At 41.8% G+C, this 23,741-nt stretch overlaps 1 protein-coding gene across 8 annotated transcripts in view; it reads right to left on the bottom strand.

Annotated features, from left to right (window-relative positions):
• DIAPH2 (diaphanous related formin 2) overlaps window positions 1-23,741 on the bottom strand; it is an 879,031-nt gene that overhangs the window by 695,973 nt on the left and 159,317 nt on the right. For all 8 annotated transcript variants that reach the window (XM_050965017.1, XM_050965016.1, XM_050965012.1 and 5 more), the window contains 4 exons: window positions 7,142-7,216; window positions 6,987-7,056; window positions 5,050-5,186; window positions 3,679-3,787 (listed from right to left, as the gene is read on the bottom strand). In XM_050965017.1, coding sequence (XP_050820974.1) covers window positions 3,679-3,787; window positions 5,050-5,186; window positions 6,987-7,056; window positions 7,142-7,216 — 391 coding nt within the window. The remainder of the gene's footprint in view (window positions 1-3,678; window positions 3,788-5,049; window positions 5,187-6,986; window positions 7,057-7,141; window positions 7,217-23,741) is intronic.

The raw sequence follows: 23,741 nt of genomic DNA, 5'->3' as shown, positions 1-23,741 counted from the left end.
ATATTTTACTTGACCGTCAAAGATCATAATCTTACTTTCATACTACTGTAGAACTAGCTTTTCATATTGTTCTGTAAAGATTACAAAAGGTATCTTTGTCATAAGGCATTAACCTTTTGGTGGAAAGGTCATGCAATCAATCATTATCTTACTCACAAAAGATATTATAGGGCATGACTTCATCCCTCTGTCATGATTCAGAGTTAACACACAATATGGGCAAAATCCCCTACTCAGATACACTAAACGGACCTCTACAGAGATTCTGACTTTTAACTTATACATCGCCAAAGGTTATTCAGTTACTAAACTGGTATTTTTCTTCATAATCACAAACTTGGCTGACAAAGATCCAAAATGATTTATACCACAGCTATACAAATGCCATTGACCTTCTGTGTTATGTATATACATATATAGAAGAAAAGCTTTAACCCAAAGGTAGATGGATCTTGCATACCTAACACTGCTTTCAAAATAGCTAAGGAAACTCTCAGCTTTCAAGAGTCATTTCTGATTACTAATTCATTTGGATGGTTCAAAAAAATACAAACATATCTATGGATTTCTAACAAGAGTCATAATCATAGAATCTAAGCACTGGTAAGATTTTCCAAAATTACCTACATATTTATCACCCTATAAAGGAACAAAACATTTTGACATCAGTTGCAATTTATAAATTGCTTCATTCTACTCAGTGAATACGTCCACCGTACATGATACTGTATACTTAACAATCCTGAAGCAGTGAAAATGTAGGTTTGATGGTTTTCAGGGTGACACGGAAAGCAACTTTTTTAACAGTGGATTTTTTTATTTATGTATTTAAATTTACTAAGACAATCATCTCTTCCCCAATTTAGTAATACTCCAACTGGCTGAGGAACATTGAAGGCATCTTGCCATCAGCACCTTTCTGAACATTGGTAAGAAGTGGATCCAGATACCCATTCCAAGGATTTTCTTTTAGTTAAGGTTAAAAATATCACAACAGAAGCTAAATTCTTCAAACCTGTATGAGCACAAACCTGGCCTGTTCTCTTCAACAGTGGCTGCACTGAAATCACTTCATGCCTTTTATATATCTCATTTTCTTAGGCATTTGCTCTGAAATCCCAATCCAGCACTTTAGACAAAATTGCTGAGCTATGAACCAGCTGTTTTTATATTTCCATGCCCTGTATTTTAGAGACTTAAAAAAATTCCCAAACCAGTATTACATGTCTTGGGTCAGAGAGCAAGTCTGCATATAAAGCAGCAATTAGCTATATTAGCAATGACTAATAACATTGAGCAGATGAACTTCACATGGAGTTGGATGGCAGAAGAATATGATATCCTTTAGACAGCCATCCTGCAAGTCTATGGGATCAGGATTGGATTAAATGCTTTCAGCTTCTACACATATTTAATCCTAAAACCCATTTTACAGTACTGTATAATACATATCACAGTATCTAAAGCAGTAGTTGTAACAGACAAGAATCTGCTATGTAATAATCTAGAAATACGGACGTATAATTTTCTCAACCCTGCATGTGACCTGGTCAGTGAGATAACACCATAGCCTTTCAGGTCAGAAGGGACCATTATGATCATCTAGTCTGACCTCCTGCACAATGCAGGGCACAGAATCTCACTCACCCACTCCTGTATCAAACCCCTAACCTATATCTGAGCTACTGAAGTCCTCAAATCATGGTTTAAAGACTTCAAGGTGCAGAGAATCCTCAAACAAGTGACCTGTGCCCCACGCTGCAGAGGAAGGCAAAAAAAACCTAGGGCCTCTGCCAGTCTGCCCTGGAGCATTACTGGGGCTTTGCTGTACAAACTTATTTGTCTAGCTTAAGAGAGGACTGTTGGGGAAAACAACACTAAAGCAACACATGACTAAATAAGCAGCCTCCCAAAAACACATTTTGGCAATAAAAACACAATGGGGTAAGCTATTAGTTTCAGAGCCCCCTGCTAGTGCTGGGAGCAGGGGTCCAGGCAGCAGCCTGGGACCGCCACTGGTGCTGGGGAGTGGGGGATGGTAGGGTCCCTACCCAGCTCTGCATGTCCCTGCAGTTCCTAGGCGGAGGCAAGGCCAAGGGAGCTCCGTGCACTTGCTCCTGCCACAAGCTCCAGCTCCACAGCTCCTATTGGCCAGGAACAGCAGCCAATAGAAGCTGTGGGGGCAATGCCTGTGCGAAGGGGCAGCACACAGAGCCCACTGGCCCCTCCACCTAGAAACTGCAAGGACACACCAGCCGCTTCCAGGAAGGCCCCCCCAAGGTAAGCATCACCAGACACCCCAACTCCCTGCCCCATCCCTGAGTCCTCTCCCTCATCTAAACTGTCCCAGAAGCAACCGGCCCAGGGGCTGCCTGAGATGCTCAGGGTAGCCCTGGAGCCAGTCACTTCGATCGCTGCAGACGTCACAGAGGTCATGGAAAGTAACAGAATCAGTGACTTCTGTGACCTCCATGACAGACACACAGCCTTAATTATGACTAGATAATGTTTTACAAATTTAAACAAAAAATGAATTTCTAATGTAAGAAACAAGCAAGAGGGGAGGGACGGGGACCAACAGGCATCATTTATTCACAACGAAGAGTAAAAAGGGCACAGTTGTTTGTCCTTTTTCCAGATTAAATTAACATATGAAAGAGGTGAGCAAGTCAAAGGTTCTGGGATTTTCCTTCCTGGATTTTATAATGTATGTTGGTTCATACAACAGTCTAGAGTTTTAAAATGCCTCTTAATTTTTTTCTATAATCTCTAGAAAAATAAAATGTTTATACAACTGTGTGTGTGTGGTATAGTGGATAAGGCATTGGACTGGGACTTTGGAGACCTTGGTTCTATTTCTGGTTCAACCACTGGCCCCCTGATAAGTAACTTCACATGCCTGTGCTTCAGATTCCCCATCCGTAATATGGGAAGAAGAAGCCTCATCTCCTTTGTAAAGTGCTTTAAGAGTTACTGATGAGAAGTGTTATATAAGAGGTAAGTATTATTATTCTAAGCATTTCACACACAAATAAAATATTTTGTGCCTTTATATAGTGCTCAGATCTTGAAGTCTTTACTTAGTCAATACACCCATTGACTTTAATTTACTATCTCTATATAAAAAAAAGGAGATTCAGATTTCTAACACAAGGAACCACTAGCATTCATTCTAGCTAAAAGTCTAAAATTTCTTTTGAAGTTATTTTATTTTTAAACAACAAGCAAACACAAAAGAATTGTTTTCAGCATATCTACTGGCAGATAGGAGATATACCATGCCAAAATCCAAAATCAGCCAGTAATACTGGGGTCAACATTTCCCAGAATTTTCCAAGATTGCTTTAATAACATTCTCGGTAATAAAGGCAATGTCTAATACAACCAATTAATTATTGTATGTCTGCAAGGCTCTTCAAATATTTCTACTGAACTGAAGTCTTCTTGATTTTGTATTCATAGATGCTAACTGCTGGAAAAGAGTTTCCACAGAGTTTGTCTACTTAATTACTCCCAACAATAAATTTTCCTTTTATTGAAATATATAAAGGGCACAAATTTACATAGCAAAACAATTAAAAGATGCAAAAACAGTTGAGCTGATTTCATTTTGTTACCATTTTTCATTATATTTAGACATCTGACAATTAGATCATGTTTAAGATACAGCAAACCCACCTGCAACTGCAAAGCTTCATGGTTCTCCAATCCTTGCACAACTGGAGAAAAACGTTCTCTGTTATTTCTCTCAGCTGCAGTCGTTATTGCTTCTAAAAGTTTGTCCAGACTGTGAGAGAGAGGGAGAGTGAAAGAGAGTGAGTGTGTGTGAGAGAGGGGAATTCATAGGTAGTTTACCACAGAGTGTTAGATCTTCCACATGAGGTATTAAAATAAAATCTTCAAATGACTTCAGAATGCCTAGGCTATTTGAAAATGAAAATTCAATCACACTATCTGGGAAATCCGTTAAGAGTTTTGTTTTGTTTTTTAAATTAGTCATCTTGGTTAAAAATCAATTGTACAAGTTCAGAGAAAAGCTTAATCTTTTGCATCCTTTGTCACTTAAATACTAGTGTCACCTTTGACTGGACAGCAGCATCAACACTGGATATGTACATATATTGCTTGTTATTTATCTGTTCGCTATGATTCATCTAAACCTAAATACATTTTTATCTACAAGACTCAGGCCCTTACCATATAATTATTTGATACAGGACCTTATCAAAGGCATTTTAAAAATTAAGAGTAAATAATTGGGTCCATTTGGTCACCTTTATCTACTTTCTCATTATTTTTGGAAGTATCCTAACAGATTAAAAAATAGAAATTACTGCCATAAAAGCCATAATGGTTTCACCCATACATACATAGGAGCACTTCTACCCTATTCTTACATTGTCCATCAATTTCTCTGGAACTGAGAACTGACTCACCAACCAATAACTCAGTGTCTCAGTCATGACAATTTTAAGTTTTGCAGCACATAGGGACTTTCCATGGTTTTCATTCACACATGGAATGCTGTATATCGCAATACAAGCAAATATTCAACAACTCAAACATGTCATGCTCCAGATAAAGTCAAATGCGGATTATAAAGAACCATGGTCTGAAAAACTATCTTACCTTAAAATCATTTTTAGTCTCTCAGTAAATCATGTCAGTGTCAATATTTTAGTAGGAAGGATATAATTCCAATATATAAACTATTCCAACTGATTTATCAAAATATTAATTCTATTTAAATAGATAATGCATTTCTTTTCACCTAAACTAAAAACAGTGTAACAGAAGAGGAAAAGATTACTAAAGATATTTGTAAGATAAATGACTGATCAGACATGAGTTTATCCTATTTTATACTACTACAGAAACAAATAGAGCGCAACAAAATAATCTACAATATGCACAATTAAGTGGAACATTTGTAACCACCTTCTCATGCCAAAACACACAAAACACAGGAATAGATAAAATGGAAAACTCAAGTTAGTTATTTTCTCAAAGCCCTATACACAGTAAGTATTTCTTCAACATATTACTTACATATTTTCCTCTCCAACAATACAAATGGCAGAAAGTATTTTTACTGTTTCCGTCATCATGTTTGGTTGCTTTGGATCAATTGCTCTTGCTAGTAACAAAAGGCTTCTTTCATCTCCTAGAGTTCTTTGCAACCCGTACTTTAAAAAGAGAGAGACAACAATGAGTTCTTCGTGAAAAGGTTATTGCTCTCCCTCAGACACATACAGCCTGCGTATCCAAGACTGGACATAAAAATTAATTTTTTTTCAAGTATTTTCACTTCAATGGGAAACTTGCTTCAGCACACAAACAGCTTTATTGCTTGTGGACTAAATTCATATTTTAAACTATAATCTTCTTCCTGAAAAAGACAAATCTTACTAATTCAGATATGCTGACGTATAATAGGTATCTCGATTAAGAGGTTTCATCACTTTTTTCCTCACCTACATCAAATGATTGAATCTTTCATCAATATATTTAGCTAAGTAACAGCAATAAAGCTAAGTAACAATAATAAATTGCTACATTTAGCATGAAACTGCAAGGTGAACAGCAGTAACTGAATACTCTGCAATTTATTATGAGAGATTAAAAAAGTCACAAATCATCTAATAATGCAGATTTCAAACAACAGCTCACACAAGTAAAACTCTTCATTGACATGAATCTTTGAAACAAACTTTGGTTAGATTCCACTTTAACTGGTTAACATCTGGGAATATAATTCCAACATATTCCCTTAAATCTAGTATCTATTTTTAAGTTTGGAAATAGCAACTACTAGAAACTTCAATTACACACATACACTAGCTAATATTAAGAGAAAACAGATGTAATTTATGTCTGTGATTAAAGACAATATCTGAGTGTACTCTGACTTCATTTGTGTGTATATAAAATTAACAGCTTAAATCATTCTGTTTACCAGAATGTGAAATCTCAAAACAGGTTAAAAAACCATATTTTTCTCAAGATGCAGAGCACCTAGAACTTGTTTTATGGTCAATGGAGGCTGTGAGTTCAGCACCTCTGAAAACTTAAACGTGGTTATCTTGCTAAGCACAGAACTAGGTGATTAACTTTCGACATCCATGCCTGAATATGATGGCTGAATGACTATATCATCTATTTTATGAATATTAAGCATTTCTCTACTTGCTTTCATATTGTTCTGGCCTTCTATTTCTACAGTTTAAAGAATGCCACAAAGTTCCCTACAATCTGCTCACCAAATGTAGCCTTGACATTTCTTACAGAAGAAATATGTTCATTTTCATTCCCAAATTCATGGGTTTTTTAACATATTAAAATTAAACATTTTAGTCCAAGAAAACAGCTGATCCTATGAATTATGTATTTTGATTTCTACTACTCCACACCAACAAAGCACCCATCTAAGACTTTACAATATCTTAAAAACAAACCAGCTCTGCCCATTACCTCCGGATCACAGTATCTTAGAAATAATGGCATCATTAATTTTAACTTCCTCTAAATAATCCCCACCATAGTTCTTTCTCCCCTTGCACCCATCTCTTAACAGGCTAGAGAAACGAGACAAGCCTTGAAGCACTCTATTCCTGTTAAACTCCAGATATTAGGAAGAAAAAATTGGAGAACTTTTTTATTATTATTTCCACTCTACAAAAGTATTATGAGTATTTCCCTAACAAGCAAATTAAATTTGGTCCACAGCATTCAATAAAATTGTTACTGAAACATCCTTTTCACTGAAGATACATGAATTGGATACTCAAGTCTGTACTGCATCCTTATCCCCAATTCACTAATGCAGGACTTAAATATTCGCTACTCTGAATTTCTCACTTTTGACAAAGAAGCATGACTAAAAGAAAAGATGCAATAATGTTAAACTTCATTATTGCACTTAGCTCTTTATCAAACAGGCAGGCATGATCAAAGCACCTAAAACTAAATAAAAATATTTCTCTTACCTTATTATTCATAAATGCTTTGAGGCACTGAATAAGCTTATGTTGATTCTTCTTGTCAATACTTTCTTGCCTTGAAAGAAAAACCAACAACATTAACTAAGGTCAAAACATCAATAGCAGTTTCCATCTCCCACCCCAGTGTTTTGGGTTCTTACTGTTTCTTGTCCAGAAGTCGTTCCAGTACATCCAACAGAAGCCCAAGACCTTCATGTCCAAAATTGTTGACCCAGCTGTGGGAAGAGTAAAATATACATGTTAATTGATTCATTTTTTATTTAATTTGACCACATGTGCAACTATTCTCCAATATGATGATTTGTCCCATGTTCCCAATATATTTTATAAATGACCAAGACATTAGTTCAAATCCGTTTTAATGTATTGGTATTGGTCATAAACAGATGGTTAAGGGTTAATGCCTCTTTTACCTGTAAAGAGTTAAAAAGTTCACCTAGCTAGCTAACACCTGACCAGAGGAACCAATCGGGGAACAACATGTTTCAAAAGAAAGGAGGGAAGTTATTCCTTTGTTGAAAGTTTCAGTTTCAGCCAGAGTGAAAAAGATCAAGGAACCAGCCTCTTACCAGAGTCGTAAGTTTTAGAAAGGAATAAATAGGTTTATGTTTATTTCTTTGTAACCTGTCTTATGCAATTAGAGATAGAATCAAATTGAGTATTTGGGTATTTTTTTTTGTGTAACTAAATTTGTGTCCAGGGGAACATCCTCTGTGTTTTGAATCTGTTGTCTGTGAGAGTAGCTGGTATGCTAATCTCTCCCAGGGGGTGCTCTTTTACCTTTCTTTTCTTTAATTAAAAGCCTTTTACTTAATATCTGATTGATTTTTCTTTGTTTTTAGATCCAAGGGGATTGGATCTGGACTCACCAGGGATTGCTGGGGGGAAAGGAGGGGAGATGGTGAATTTCTCCTTGTTTTTAGATCCAAGGGGATTGGATCTGGACTCACCAGGGATTGCTGGGGGGAAAGGAGGGGAGATGGTGAATTTCTCCTTGTTTTAAGATCCAAGGGATTGGATCTGGACTCACCAGGGAATTGGTGAAGGAGTCTCTCAAGGCTACCCAGGGAGGGGAAGGTTTTGGGGGGAAAGGGAGTGATCCAGGCACTGAAAATTCTGGATGGTGGCAGCGATGCCAGATCTAAGCTAGTAATTAAGCTTAGAAGTGTCCATGCAGGGCCCTACATCTCTACCCTAAAGTTCAGAGTGGGGAAGGAACCTTGACAGTATCTAACCCCTGAATTTTGGTCACTGACTCTGGCTAGCTTTGAGCATGACAAATAAAATATCTCCCGTTATAGAACACAAATCCAGTGTTGACATTTGGAAAATTGCTTCATATATTTAACAGCATAACAGAGTAAGGAAATGCAGTTTAGATTAAATTAGTATAAGGTGGGTGGAGCAACAGGTTGAAAGGCCTTATTCAGTTATCAGTGGTTCACTGGCAAACTTGGACAAAGTATCTAGTTGGGTCCCACAGTGATCTGTCTTAGGTCTGGTACTATACGGTATTTTCATTACTCTCCATTCCATTAACCAACTCATTATGCTTATAAAAACTGCAGATGATGCCAAACTGGGAGGGCCTCCTAGCACTTTGGAAAACAGGATTAGAATTCAAAATGACCTTGACAAATTAGAGAATTGGTCAGAAATTAATAAAATGAATTTCAATAAAGGTAAGAACAAAATTAGTGCTGTTAGGACTGAAAAGACACAGGCATAACTACAAAATGGAGAATAACTAGCAAGGTGTAATACTGTAATGCTGAAAATGTATCTGGTGATTACTGTGGTTCACAAGCTGAGTAAGAGCCAATAATGTAAATGCGAAAAAGTCTAATATTTTGGGGTATCACAGCAGGAATGTCAGATGTAAAGAAATGAGAGAATTGCCACATGCTACTTGGCACTGGTGAGGCCTCAACTGGAGCACTGTGTCCTACTGTGGGAGTTACACTTTAGGAAAGATGGGACAAACTGAAGAGCAGTTCAGCGGAGAGCCACAAAAATTATACCAGGTTTAGAACCCTGACTTAAAAGGAAAGATTAAAAATACTGGGCATGTTTTATCTTGAGAAGAAAAAGACTGAGTGGGGACCTATGAACAGTCTTCAAGTACGTTAAGTGTTGTAATAAAAGATGCTGATCAATTGTTCTCCAGGTCCACCAATGGTAGGACCACAAGTAATCAGTTTAATGTGCAACAAAAGATGTGTAGGATAGCTACTAGGGAAAACTTTCTACCTGTAAGGACCAGGGGCAGCTCCAAGGTTTTTGCTGCCCCGAGCGGCAGGAAGGGGGAAAGAAAAAAAAAAAGCTGCGATCGTGATCGGCAGCAGCTCCACTGCACCGCTTTCTTCTTTGGTGGCAATTCGGCAGTGAGTCCCTCGGTCCCTCTCGAAGGGATGGACCTGCCGCAGAATTGCCGCCGAAGAGCCCAACGTGCCGTCCCTTCCCCTTGGCCGCTCCAAGCACCTACTTGCTGAGCTGGTGTCTGGAGCTGGCCCTCTTAAGGACAGTTAAGTACTGGAATAGGTTACTAAGGATAGTTGTGGATTCCCCTCATTTGAGGTTAAGGGCAGGTCCTGCTTCAGTGCAGAGGACTAGACTAGACGACTCCTCAAGATCCCTTGTTCCAGTCCTTCCTTTCTATTATTTTAAGTCACCATCACAGCAACTGCACAGGTTTGTGCTTCCTATCTTAGGCTATGTCGCTACAGCCATGTTGCTAAAAGGTCCGCAGCGTAGCCCACTGTTTGTTGGCTCTCCAGCCAACAAAACACTTCCACCCATAATGGGCGGCATTAGTGTTGTTGGCAGCAGGCCGCTCCTGCCGACAACGAGCTGTTCACACCAGAGCTTGCCATCGGCAAAACTTTTGTCTTTTGGGGGGGGGGTGCTTTTAATGCCATTGAAAGATAAAAGTTTTGTCATTTGGTTGCCAGTGTAGACATAGCCTCAGTATTGTACCTGAGGACAGAGTTTCCATTAGGGCTCAAAACCTACAATAAGCATCAGATTTTCCAAAGAGCTCAGCTCAGCTCCCATTTAGGCACCAAAATAAGTGACCAGTTTTAAAAAATACTTGTACATATTGGGTGCTGAACTCTTCTGAAAATTTGGCCATAAACCTTACAAAAGCAAACTATATGCTCAATATTTTTGAATATCTAGCCCTAAATGACACATCAGACATGGCAAAGAATGTAGCGTAGCAAAGATCCTTCTTTTTAGAGCTTTTTCTTCTCTTTTTTTTATTTAAACAAAAATGACCACGAAAAACCCAAAGTTCTAGTTTTATCACTTTAAACCTAATTTTTTCAAGCGCTCTAACTCCTTGGACCCAGCTTCCCACCCACAGAGCCCTCTCCAGATGGTGCAGCACTATGCACCTGTTCCGAGCGGAAGCCAAGAGAGTAAAAGACGGTTACTCACCTTTGTAACTGTTGTTCTTCGAGATGTGTTGCTCATATCCATTCCAGTTAGGTGTGTGTGCAAACCGTGTGCACGTTTGTTGGAAGATTTTTACCCTAGCAACACTCGGAGGGTCAGCTGGGTGCCCCCTGGAGTGGCGCCGCTATATACCCCTGCCGACCCAACCACCCCTCAGTTCCCTCTTGCCAGCTACTCCGACAGAGGAGAAGGAGGGTGGGTTTGGAATGGATATGAGCAACACATCTCGAAGAACAACAGTTACAAAGGTGAGTAACCATCTTCTCTTCTTCAAGTGCTTGCTCATATCCATTCCAGTTAGGTGATTCCCAAGCCTTACGTAGGCGGTGGGGTCGGAGTGAAATGTGGCAGAATGTAAAACTGCTGAGCCAGAGGCTGCAGCATCTCTTGACGGTTGAACCAGAGCATAATGCGAAGCAAAGGTATGGACCAAGGACCATGGAGCTGCATGACAGACCTCGTGGGTAGGTACACGAGCCAGCAAGGCGGCAGATGAAGCCCGAGCCCTGGTAGAATGCACGATGATGTGGCTTGGGGAAATATGAGCCAAATCATAACAAGTGTGGATGCACGCCATCACCCAAGATGAGATCCTCTGAGAGGAAACAGGTAGGCCTTTCCTTTGGTCTGCTACCACAACAGAGAGTTGGGGCGTTTTAGAAAATGGTTTTGTCCGCTCAATATAAATGCAAGCACTATACAGACGTCCAGGGAGTGCAATTGTTGCTCCCATTGCGTTGAGTGTGGGTAACATGAAAGGCCGAAACCACCTTAGGGAGGAAAGCCGGGTGTGGTCGTAACTGCACCTTGTCTTTGTGAAACATAGTGTACAGCGGAACCACCGAAAGAGCCCAGAGCTCGGAGACTCGTCTGGCCAATGTAATGGCTATGAGGAAAGCTGTCTTTCAAGACAGGTATAGCAGCGAGCAGGTCGCTAACGGCTCGAATGAGGGAGACATAAGTTTGGTTAAAACCAGGTTGAGGTCCCAGGTTGGGGCTGGGCGGCGTACTTGAGGGTGTAAGCGCTCCAAGCCCTTGAGGAACCTCAAAACCATAGTGTGTGAGAGAACACGGAATGACCACCTTAACCTGGGTGGAAGGTAGAGATGGCTGCCAAGTTTACCCTCAGCGATGACACTGCTAGGCCCTGCTGTTGTAGGCCAGAGGTAGTCCAAAATAGAGGGGATCGACACCTCAGTAGGAGTAAGATCAAGCGTTTCGCACCTGAAGGAGAAACGCTTCCACTCGTCCAGGTAGGTTGACCAGGTGGAAGGCTTCCTGCTACCCTGGTTTAGTCACGCAGCAGCCACACCGTGAGGTAAAGAGACTGCAGGTCCGGGTGGCAAAGCCTGCCATGGTCCTGAGTTATGAGGTCTGGGTGGAGTGGCAGGGTAATTGGGTTGACTTTTGACAGGTCGAGTAACGTGGTGTATCAGTGCTGCCTGGACCACGCTGGAGTGATCATGATGATGCGCGCTCTGCCCCTGCGGAGTTTGAGCAGGACCCAATGAACCAGCAGGAACGGTGGGAAGGCATAAAGGAGTTGGCCCTTCCACGGTATCAGGAAAGCGTCGGAGATCAATCCCGAGAAGAGACCTTGGAAGGAGCAGAACATCTGGCATTTCCTGTTCTCGCGGTAAGCGAACAGGTCTATGTGGGGAAAAGTCCCCACTTCTGGAAAACAGAATGCATCACATCGGGGCAGAGCAACCACTTGTGAGACAGGAAAGACCGGCTGAGTCGAAGCGCCAAGGCATTCCGAATGCCTGGGAGAAAGGACACTACCAGATTTATCGAGTGGTCTATGTGAAAGTCCCAGAGATGGATGGCCTCTTGACAAAAGGGGGAGAACCATGTCCCTCCCTGGTCATTTATGTAACATATGGCCATTGTGTTGGCTGTAAACACTGAGACACCACGGCCTTGCAGCTGCTGCTGGAACCCCTGGCATGCCAGGTGGACTGCTCTCATTTTTGGACATTGATATGGAAAGCCAGTTCCTGAGAAGACCAAAGGCCTTAAGCTCAAAGGTGACCGAGGTGAGCACCCGAGCCAAGAGATGACGTGTCCGTTGTCAGGGACAGTGAGTGCTGGGGCGGATGGAACAGCATTCCTGCCCACACCAGGGAGGCAGTTAGCCACCATTCTAGGGAGCCCAGGATGCTCGAGGGAATGGTGACTATCGTGACCATTGGGTTCCTGTCCGGGCGGTACGCCGAGTTAAGCCAAACTTGGAGAGGATGGAGGCGGAGCTTGGCGTGTTTGGTTACAAACTTGCAGGCAGCCATGGGACCCAGGAGACCGAGACAAGTGCGAGCCGAGGTCGTTGGGAAAGTCTGCAGACCTCAGAGGACTGTTGCCATCGCCTGAAACCGCGGCTGTGTTAAGCAAGCTTCGGCTAAGTCAGAGTCCAGGATAGCTCCTAGGAAGTCTAACTTCTGCGTGGGAACCAGAGTGGATTTTTCTATAGTGATCATCAGGCCGAGACGTGTGAATAGGTCCTTGATGATGCCCACATGCTGAGTGATTTGTGTCTCAGAGTCTCCACAGATAAGCAAATCGTCCAGATACGGAAAAACGCATATCCGACATCGGCGGATGTAGGTGGTGACTAAGGCCATACACTTTGTCAATACCCATGGGGCTGTAGAAAGGCCAAACAGCAGGACCATAAACTGGAAGTACTGACAGTTGGCTAGAAAGCGGAGGTATCTCCTGTGAAGAAGGAAGATGGCAACGTGAAAGTACACGTCCTTCATATCGAGGGTGGCATACCAGTCTCCAGGATCCAAGGACGGGATAATGGTTCCCAGGGATACCATGCGGAACTTCAACTTTATCGTAAACTGGTTGAGTCCTCGCGGGTCTAGGATAGGTCTGAGACTGCCATTCAAGTTGGGGATTAGGGAATAACTGGAGTAAAATCCCTTGCCCCTTCCGTCCATCGGCGTCTGCACCTCTTGTAAGAGGAATTGCTCGTGAGAGGGGTCCCTGAAGAGGGACAGGGTTGGAACAAATTGGAGGTGGTACCCATACGCTACCGTGCGTAGGTCCCAGCAATCTGAAGTTAACTGGGACTACGCCAGGAGGAAGTAGGAGTGGGATCCCGGCATGTAACTGGTACGCCGCCGGGCGCACCTTCGATAGTTCGTTTTTGGTCCCGGTGGTGATTGCAAGGGACCTTGATCTTGGCCCTCTAGGGGTCCTGACAGTCGTCTGCGACCACCTCGGCCACGCTGTCTGCCAAAGTCCTGTCTCTGGCTAGGCACAGACTACGGCAGTGTGGCTGGGGACAGAAAGGCCTGTGTTTGGTAGCCAGCGTATGCACGCCGAGAAAGCGCATCAGGACCCTGTTGTCCTTCAGGCTTTGCAGCCTGGGGCTGTCTTTGCCGCGAAGAGGCCTTTACCATCAAATGGTAAGTCCCAAATGGTATACTGCAGCTCCGGCCAGAGGTTTGAAACCTGAAGCTATGAGATGCGCCTCATGGCAACACCCAAGGCCAGAGTCCTGGCTGCTAAGTCTGCTGCATCCAATGAGGCCTGGAGGGAAGCTCTGGCCACCTTTTTCCCTTCCTCCAAGAGGGCAGCAAACTCTTGGAGGGAGTCTTGAGGGAGAAGCTCCATAAACTTAGCACCGCCACCCAGGTGTTATAATTATAGCCACTAAGCAAGGCTTGTTGATTTGCCACCCACAGCTGTAAGGCCCCTGCAGAGTACACTTTGCAGCTGAGTAGGTTCATTCACCTAGCCTCCTTCGATTTTGGGGCTGGCGCCTGCTGGCCATGCCATTCCCTGTCCTTAACGGACTGAACAACTAGTGAGTAGGGAGGAGGACGGACATACAAGTAGTCGTACCCCTTAGAGGGCACCATATATTTACGCTCGACTCCCCTGGCCGCAGGAGGGATAGAGGCTGGGGACTGCAATATAGTATTGGCATTCGCCTGGATGGTCTGAATAAATGGGTAGGGCCCCTCTGGTGGGGCAACCGCCGATATAATGCTCACTACTGGGTCATCTACCTCCAGGACCTCCTCCACCTGGAGGTCCATATTGAGTTCTACCCTCCTTAGGAGGTCCTGATGGGCTCTCAGGTTGTTGGTGGGCACATCAGAATCGCGGTCCTGAGCATAAGAGCTGTCCGCGTGGGATGACACTGATGCGTGTCTGAATGGCCATGGAGGTGCTGAAAAACCATGGGCAGAGTCTCTGACTCTGTCGGACTCTGCCCAACTCGGCACCGGGGACCAGTACCGGGAGGCGTACCGGTACCTGGAACGAGATCCAGACCTGCGACCAGAGCGGTGCCAGGAGGTCGACTGAGATCTCGAGGCTCGACGTCGGGAGCGGTTACGGGAGTCATGGTGCCTGAAGCAGTACCGGGAGCTGGAACGGTGCCGAGAATAGCGGGTCAGCGAACGGGATACCGACCAGTGTGGTGAGTGCGACCGGTACCGAGGAGGAGAACAGCACCGGAACTGCAAGTGGTGTCGGGAGCAGGAGTGCTGATGGGACCTGGAGCGTCTGCGGGACCGTGATTATGAACGGTGCCACTCTACTGTGCCAACAGAGGATGATCGTATAAAGGGAGGCTTGCCAAGAGACTGTATTACCCGCATTGGCGGTGCCAGAGGTTCAGGCAGCATCGACTCTGTCACGGCAATGAGATCCCTCACCATTGGGAATGTCTCCGGCCCGGAGGGAGCAGTAAGCTCAACCACAGCGCGTACCGGGGAGCTGCCAGGCACCGGATTCGACAGCCCTCGTGGGACCGGGATCGACGGTGCCGACGTCATCAGTGCCTCGGCAGGTGTCGGGTGCGGGGAAGGGGCTACTCCCCGAACCCCGCTAACTATTACCAACTAACTATGCTAGTAAAGAAAAAATGTATAACTATATAAATATATATATAAAAGGATTATAACTATATAACTATATACACGAGAACTACGAGTAGCTAGGGAAGTGGAGGTCAGCTAAGCCGTGCTCCACTGTTCCAATGACCGACACGGGTGGTAAGAAGGAACATGAAGGGTGGCTGGGTCAGCAGGGGTATATATCCGGCGTCATAGCGGCACCACTCCAGGGGGCGCCCAGCCAACCCACCGAGTGTAGCTAGGGTAAAAATCTTCTGACAAACGTGCACGCGGCGCACACGCACCTAACTGGAATGGATATGAGCAAGCACTCGAAGAACTATCGGTTGGTGGCTGCTGCAGTTGGCACAATAAGGCAAGACACACAGGGAGGCTTGTCTCAGCAACTGACACATGCCAATGAGAGTGGAAGCCTGAACCCTAGTGAGTACTGGCTCCCATCTACTTCCCCTGCCCTTCAGTGTGGCCACAGGACACAGAGCTAGATCCACTCCTCCCACAAGAGTGCCAGGCATCCTCATGGGGCATCCTCTGTCTATGACCACTTCCCCCCCAATAAGTACCTGGCACCATGTACACGCAAGAGATATGAACCCTTCTTCCCTGCCCTCCAGGAGTGCTGGAGCCATGAAGGGGCACCTGTCCATTTCCCCACCACACAGTGTTTGCAGAGCAGGGAAGAAGGTGGTATCAGCCCCTTAAGTGCTTGTGCATCTGTCATCCTCAGTGCAAGGCACCACTCCCTATCATGGGGCACCCCCTCCTGTCCTCTGCTCCCTGAGAGTGCTGGGCACCCCATGAGCCCCCGGTCCCAGAGTATCAGGCACCCTCAGCACTCCCCCCCTCCCCTTATGCAGAGCTGAGGAGCACATGGTATGGTGAGGAATGTAGTGGCTTTGTCTCTCAGTGAATCAGTGGGAGCAGGGTTAGGTGCCAATGGTAGGATTACTCCTAGTTCATTCATTCCCATCCCACTCTCCACTCACTCCACCCCCACCCATAGTCCTTCAGCTACATTTGAAAGTTCAGGAGAACAAGCCTCGGAAAAGACACTTCGAAAAACCTGCTGAGAGTTTGCACTACCCGGGCCTTTTGGCATTTACACTGAATCCCCTTTAATCAAAGTGGCCTGAGAGATTTAAAGCAATTCCTCTCAATATTTTAAACTACAGTACTCCCTTTCATATGAAATGAATAAAATAGCACGGACTACATTGCTAACAGTGCCTTAAGACATGAATTACTTGACATGTCATGTATTAGTGGTACTGAAAATAACTGAAAATTGATGACTAAGCCTATGTACTGTTCTTTGGCACAGCTACTGGGCTGCTATGTTAATCACTTAGAAGACTGCATGTGTTTTTTTCCCTAGAACATGTGTTATATCTACATTTAATGGATGAACTTTTGATTGTATACTTCTCTGGCTCTGGGAGCATTAGTAAACTTTTGATTGGTTAATAACTAACTTAAGTGTCCTTACCTGAGAAATACTGTCCAATTTAAAAGCAGACCTGTGAAAAAGGAGCTCCCAAAAAGGGGGCTATCCTAAATAAGTGCTATCATACTATTGGCTACACCATTTAGCAAATTTAAAGATCTGGTTTGTTAGATTTCCATTTCAAAATTGAACTGCTATATCAGCTAATTATTAAAATAAACGCACACACACCATTTACACTTACACTAGCACACCTGTAATTTCCTCCCATTTCTTACTTTAAATGGTTTATTGGTACTTTCTGAACTCCTCCCGAGGAAAACTTGTGGTGTGGCAGCAGGAAAGGACTTAGAGTAACAGATACTATCTTCAAATACTGAAGAGCTGACAAATCCATTAGAAGCAATGATCTGAAGAAGAAAACTCCAATCTTCTTCTTAACCAACCATGCCACAATCTGTAGCTCCTGAAGCAGTGTCCAAATGTGTTGGTTCTGATTTTACATACTGTCCAATTATTTCATTTTCTGTTTTAGAAAAGAAAACTTAGCAGAAGTATACAGAAAACAAACCTGGAAGGCAGTTGTAAACCTTTGCTTAAACAAAATTCACTTAAATAGCGACTGATTGCCAAGTTTCAAAGCCTCCCATCTAGGTATCCTATCTACAACAGATAACTTTTCACCATTCCTTTTCTATTTAAACAGCATAAGGAGGTTGTTTACCAGTTCTGAGACTAATATTAAGCCAAAAAAATCCATAAGCTATTCCTGGTATTTATAGTCAACCCAAAAGCAATTCCATTCATTGACAGAAGATGGAAAAATTATTTGTCAGTAAGCGTGGCAACTCAGACACCAAACAGTTCAAAACAACTTTAAAAGTAAAATACCAGCGTCACTGAAAGAGCAGCAAAGAGTCCTGTGGCACCTTATAGACTAACAGACGTATTGGAGCATGAGCTTTCGTGGGTGAATACCCACTTCGTCGGATGCATCCAACGTATTCACACACGAAAGCTCATGCTCTAATATGTCTGTTAGTCTATAAGGTGCCACAGGACTCTTTGCTGCTTACAGATCCACACTAACACGGCTACCTCTCTGGTACATGTCACTGAAAGTTGGCTCTAAGAAGCTCGTTTTAATCACAAATTTGCAAGTTAGAATTCTACAGTTAAATGAACAGAAATCAACAATGAATGGTAATAACAACTAGCTACAAACAATGATAAATATGTAAGGAATATAATTATCACTCCAATGAAGTATTTTCTCTAAGGAATTCATAGTATTAGTATGAAAAAATGAGTAGCTGAAAATATATTCAAGTTACTATGATCAAGACAACTGACTCAGAGGTAGCAAAGACAATTCCATTGCATAACACATTAACAATCATTGGTGTTGAGAGTTTAAACAATACACCAGACTGAAAATTTACCTTAGAGAGAGTCTGTCAATACAAAACATCTGAGACAGGCTTGCTGTATTATAAGTATATATGTCGTTCTGCAATACGTATCTTAATTTGAAAACTTAGTAGAATTTTATAATACTGAAATGTTTTACTCGCAATTACATTGACAATCAGTTCCAAAACTATGCTTTATTGTTGATTAAAATCCTGCATATCATAGAAAGAAAGATGAGAATTACCAGCTCTTTAGTTATGGTAGACATAGTCTATGGTTATAGCAAAAGCTGGAATCAAGATTTCTAATTTTGATCACTCAGAAAGATAGTATGTTGCTGATGCTGACCAATTTCAGGTTGTGCGCAGCTTGTCAAATACTCATGATCTGTTCAGTAACAAACCCCTCAACTTTACATATATTACCGAACCCTGTCTGGAGTTATGCTGCTAAACTGATTATTAGTGCTAGGCTTCAGGCAGAGGTCAACTAGGTGATGACGTGGTTCTGCTGCTTGCATCTAGCTTGGGAGTGTAGAAAGTCCTCTTCCTACTCAGGCAAGGAATATATACAGCATATACCTAGAGGGCAAGTGCCAGGATGATGCTAAAAGGAAACTGGTACTAGTGCTTAGCTGGTATGGGCTGACAGTACTCTGACTTTCAGAAACCACATTTGTGTCTGCTATTCAGAGAGCGCTTAGGATTCAAAAATCACAATAACCACCACTGAATAGCCCAGCTGGTTTATGCCTCACCTGGTCACACTTGATCTGATATTTGATTTATTTTGGCAGCAAAAATTGAATTTTGGCCTTTTTACACCTGCAAACTGAGAAGGCATAGCACCCCTCTAGATCAACTAAGGAACCAGTGTTAACGGTCCAGCATTACCGAACACAGGAAACTTCCTGAAAGGAGAATATTTTTGTTCTGTCCTTATCCGTGGCTTGGCAGAACTGCTCAAAAATATCTTCGACTATCAACGAAGTGGCTCCTAGGCATCCTCTTTCCAGGCTCTCTCTTCATAAGGTCACCATAGTTTACTTAGCAAAATGCACAAAATTAAGGGAAGACATCTAGATTGCAATTGATTTAACAGTATCAAACTTCCACTGCAGAATTCCCCCCACTCAAAGAAATCTGATTCTGGATAGAGAATGAGGTAGAGTTTCTTTGCCTTTACCACACGCAAGTCTCCATCAGCAGCCTCTTAAATACATTGACACTGAAGCTAGTATTGAAATTTGTTGTTTATTATAGTTTCCTCATTGAGATAATGTTGGCTTTGTTCAACACAGAACAACTTGGTGTGGTACTTCTAAGAAAGCTTCCCCCGCCCCCCATGATATATTGTCACAAATGCCTCAAGTAGAAGCTGAAGATGTGTCGGTTTGATTGAGAGGGAATTGCTGACAGGGAGCCTGAGCTTCAGAATTCAGTCCCCATCTTGATCTGAAATAACTTTAAGCTGTTGACCTTAAGAGCCCTTAGCAATATTCACCTCTGCTTCTGAGCCTTTGGACAGCAAGAGTTACATTTAAGGCTACAATCTGTGTTGAGGTTGTTTTATTTTTCGACTTCTGTTACTTCAAAGTAACTACATTTATTTTCATTAGTGTTAATCCTCCTATACTTGCATGTTTATAATATACAGAAAAGTGCCCAGAACCACGAATAGGCCACTCCTATGTTTAAATCAAAATGAATTTATAACATTCAATAAGGTAGTTACAAAAGTACTCTATATGTCAGTGGACATGTTGTAGGCTTTTACTGCCAGATCAACACAGCTCAAGAGGCTTCACATTATGTTTAATTTCTGCCCTTCCACTGGTTCAACAGGTCTCGCATCCAGGAACATAAAAAAGTGACATCAAATTAAGACAAAGCAGCAGCTTTCTGATGCACAACCCACCTAAAAATACAAAGACTCAAAATTAAATTAATAAATTCAATCTTGTTTAATCTAAGTAGAGCCTAAAGGCCTTAAACAAGGATCAGGGACCTACTGTGGTAAGCATACACCCGTGACAACAAAACAAAACAAAGAAAAAGACAGTGTTGTCCCTAAAGGATTACAATCCAAGTTACGCGGGATTAAATAAATCTTTCCAATTTTTGCCTCTCACTGTTTCTTTTACTTTGTTGTTTAGCCACGGTGGCTCTTTTTTTGTTCTCTCTTACTATGTTTTTTAATTTCAGCTATACATTTAAAGTTGAGCCTTTATTATGGTGTCTTTAAAAAGTCTCCATGAAATTTGCAGATATTTCACTTTTGGCACGTTAATTGTTAAACATGGATTAAAGAAATCAATGATATGTTCTACATGTCAAGATGTATTTGAACATTAGCAGTTACACCATAAATGAAGTAGCATCAGGGAACCTAAATCTATGAAGAGCAAGTAAACAGGTGAATAGTACAGATAAACACTAATACCCACAGACTCACTGCAGACTACTTTTTCGTTTCCTGCTTAAAGTGCATACTCTTTGAACGTGTGTTTTAGTAACATGTAGGGTTCTTAACCACACTAGATGGTTAAAATATTTAACATGGAGTTCCCCTTCCCACTCCCACCCCACTTGAGACATGCTAGAGTGCTCAATAATTCACACCTATGGATAGCGATGTCATTTTAGTATACGGTAAGAAAAACTGATAAAGTAACAAAAATACACATTTATTTTCTCTGTGTGTGTAAAAATGGTTCTCAAACATACGAGTTATCAGCTACAATCAGCGCTAGACCTCATTTGTTGGTGGCGGTCGTGGGGTCAGAATGGTCATTGGCCAGGTCCTATCTTGGAGGTGGCAAGTGTAGGAACATGGCTTGCTGAAGTCAAAGACTAACAAGTAAAATAGCAACTTAATTCCTATCCTGCTAGCATTTTGTTTAAAACAAAAAACAAACCAAAAAAACCCAACATTTTAATTTAAAGGCTTTAGAGTTTAATTCTATATATGAAAAACACTGTCACTAGATGGCTCTGCAGAGCTACCCAGGTTCAACAAGACCTTAGAGGACTGACATTGCAGAATACATATCCTAGAAACGTACTGAATGTGGTGGTAAGATTTCAAAAGCTTTTTAAGATTATGCAGGGGGCAGAATTTGATGCAGTAAGTGACAGGAAGCTAATGAAAGGGCTCATTTCTATTAAGCTTAATTCATTGTAACAGGAAAAGCAGAAATTATTTATGACTTGATCAATTGTGTTTTCTACAGATTGGAAGATGGAAAAGGAGAGCTGACAAGAGGTCAGAGTTAAAGGTTTCAGCAATAAAGATAAGATATAAATGAGAGGAAGCCAAGATGTTTAGAAGTGAGGATACTAAGAGAAAGGATTTCATTGACGAGATCTTGAAAAGGAGTAAGTCACAGGACAGACAGCATATGTAGGGAAGACGTGAGATAGAGTATAGTGTGTTCTGCAAAGGGCTTGGTGAAGCACAAGAGGATTCCCAGGTAAACTATGAAGCATTATTCCAGAGACAAATTCAGATGACACCAGTACATCCAGGAGGAGATTACAGCATACAGAAGGCAAGTTCTGGGACTCATTTCTAGCAGCTGAAAGCAACGAGCAGATGAGTGACGAGAGATAATAGAAGAGGAGACGTCCAAGAGTATAAATCAGAGATGACAACGGATATGGGGAAAAGATAGGATGAAGAGCCAAAGGTGATACTGAAGGAGAACGGGAAGAGCCTACAGTTGTAGAACCCACAGGAAGACAGAAAGTGGCAGAAGTGGATTGTTTAATTGCCAAAAGTATGAGAACCTGCTCAGGAGAAAAAAGGCAATATTTTGAATTGGATGGGGAAAAGGCCATTTTAGTTAGATTATTTGAGAGGTGAGTAGGGCAAGAAACAATATTCAAATATTAAAAAAAATCAGGAGAGGAAAACTGGGCTGAAAAGTCTAGCGGAGGAAGAAAAGTGAATTAAGAAGTAGTAGACTGGTGTGATCAAGGACAAGCTTCTTCCCCTAAGAGAGGTGACAAAATCTAACTGTAGAAGGTTGTAACTATCATAGGAGTGAGACTGGACAGAAGTTGAGAGAAGATGGGATCAGGATGACAGACTGATAAATTAGAAGAACACAGATGAAAAGTAAGTGGGGAAAATATTAGTTCTTGTTAATGTATATTCATCTTTTTTAGGGAATGAGGGAACAAAATATACAGAAAGAAGCAAAACCACAAAGCAGCTGTGAAAAGGTTGTTAAACAGTATTCCAAAATCTTAACAGTGGTGGGCTTGGGCTGGCCTCTCCAATGCCATAAATAGCAGACAGGCCGCTGTTGTCAACCATGTCTTCTCCCAACTGGCATTATGCAGAATTTCCTCCTTCCTCATGCTACAGCAGCACTAGTGAGATGTTTGTGGTTTGTAATAACAATAAAGAGAGAGAGTAATAGGGTTGTATTCTCATCTATGTACTAATTATATTTTCACAATGCTGTGTCATAGCAATTCATTTTCTTCCCTCATAATACAGTCAGTCAGTTTCAACAGCTAGGATGGATGTACTATTTATTCTTGAAACTGCATTTTTTAGAACAGGCAGCTAGGCTCCCTCAGTGCACATTTGCCATTTGCTTCCTTTGGTTTACCGGAGGTATTCAAAGCACAATGCTAATTTGTACTAATTTTGAATGGATTATTTTCCATATGTTTTCAATTTTTTTTTCTTGAAGTGGTTGCTGGTATCTTCGGAGGCTGCACCACTTCGGTAATCTTATGTAATTTGTGTTTTACTTTTGTACTTGATCTTCTTGGTGGAGAAAATATGTCATAACATCTACTTGTAAAAAAGCATCATAGGCCATTAAATAACCATCATGTTTCTGTTTTTGGTATGAACAGGTACTGTTTGGTACAACACATGAAATTGTTGAGCTAAAAACTACATTAAAATAAAGCACACACACAGACCAGCTTTTTGAGAATACAACACTAAGTAAACAAATTAAGAGATTGGCATGAATATAAAATTATCAAGTTAGGCAGGCTCCAAAACCTATATGTTTACTTTACATACAAAACATTATCAATGCCCATTCCAAATAAATGCAAACTATCATTTAAGGAGTAAATATTGCTGTACTTACTCAATGAAACTTCCCTTTAAATCAGTGGGAATATTAACTACATGATGCAAACAGAAGTAGACCATAAAACATTTTACAGTGTCACACAGCAATAAAATAAGGCTCTAAGTTACTTAAAGCAGAAAGATGGAGCAACTGTTTGACAATGCAAGAGAATGACAAATATCTTATCACATATCTCGCTCACGAATCCCCTTTCTAGAACCAGCAACAATCTATTACACAGGTACTTAAACTCTACATACTTCCATTTGTATGCATCAACGGAGGAATTACAGTCAGTCATTCGTTATTATTTACTACAGTAGGTAGTATAAAAGTTTTCATCTTGATAGGCTTCTACACTAGAGAGTTAGGTCAACGTAAGGCAGCTTACATCGACCTAATTATGTCAATGTCTATACTACACTACACCCTTGTTCTGCCGA

This window comes from Gopherus flavomarginatus, chromosome 8 (assembly GCF_025201925.1).
Source record: "Gopherus flavomarginatus isolate rGopFla2 chromosome 8, rGopFla2.mat.asm, whole genome shotgun sequence".
Taxonomy (NCBI): domain Eukaryota; kingdom Metazoa; phylum Chordata; order Testudines; family Testudinidae; genus Gopherus; species Gopherus flavomarginatus.
Note: the sequence above shows the minus strand (reverse complement) of the source record. Positions and strands in the feature narration are given on the sequence as shown.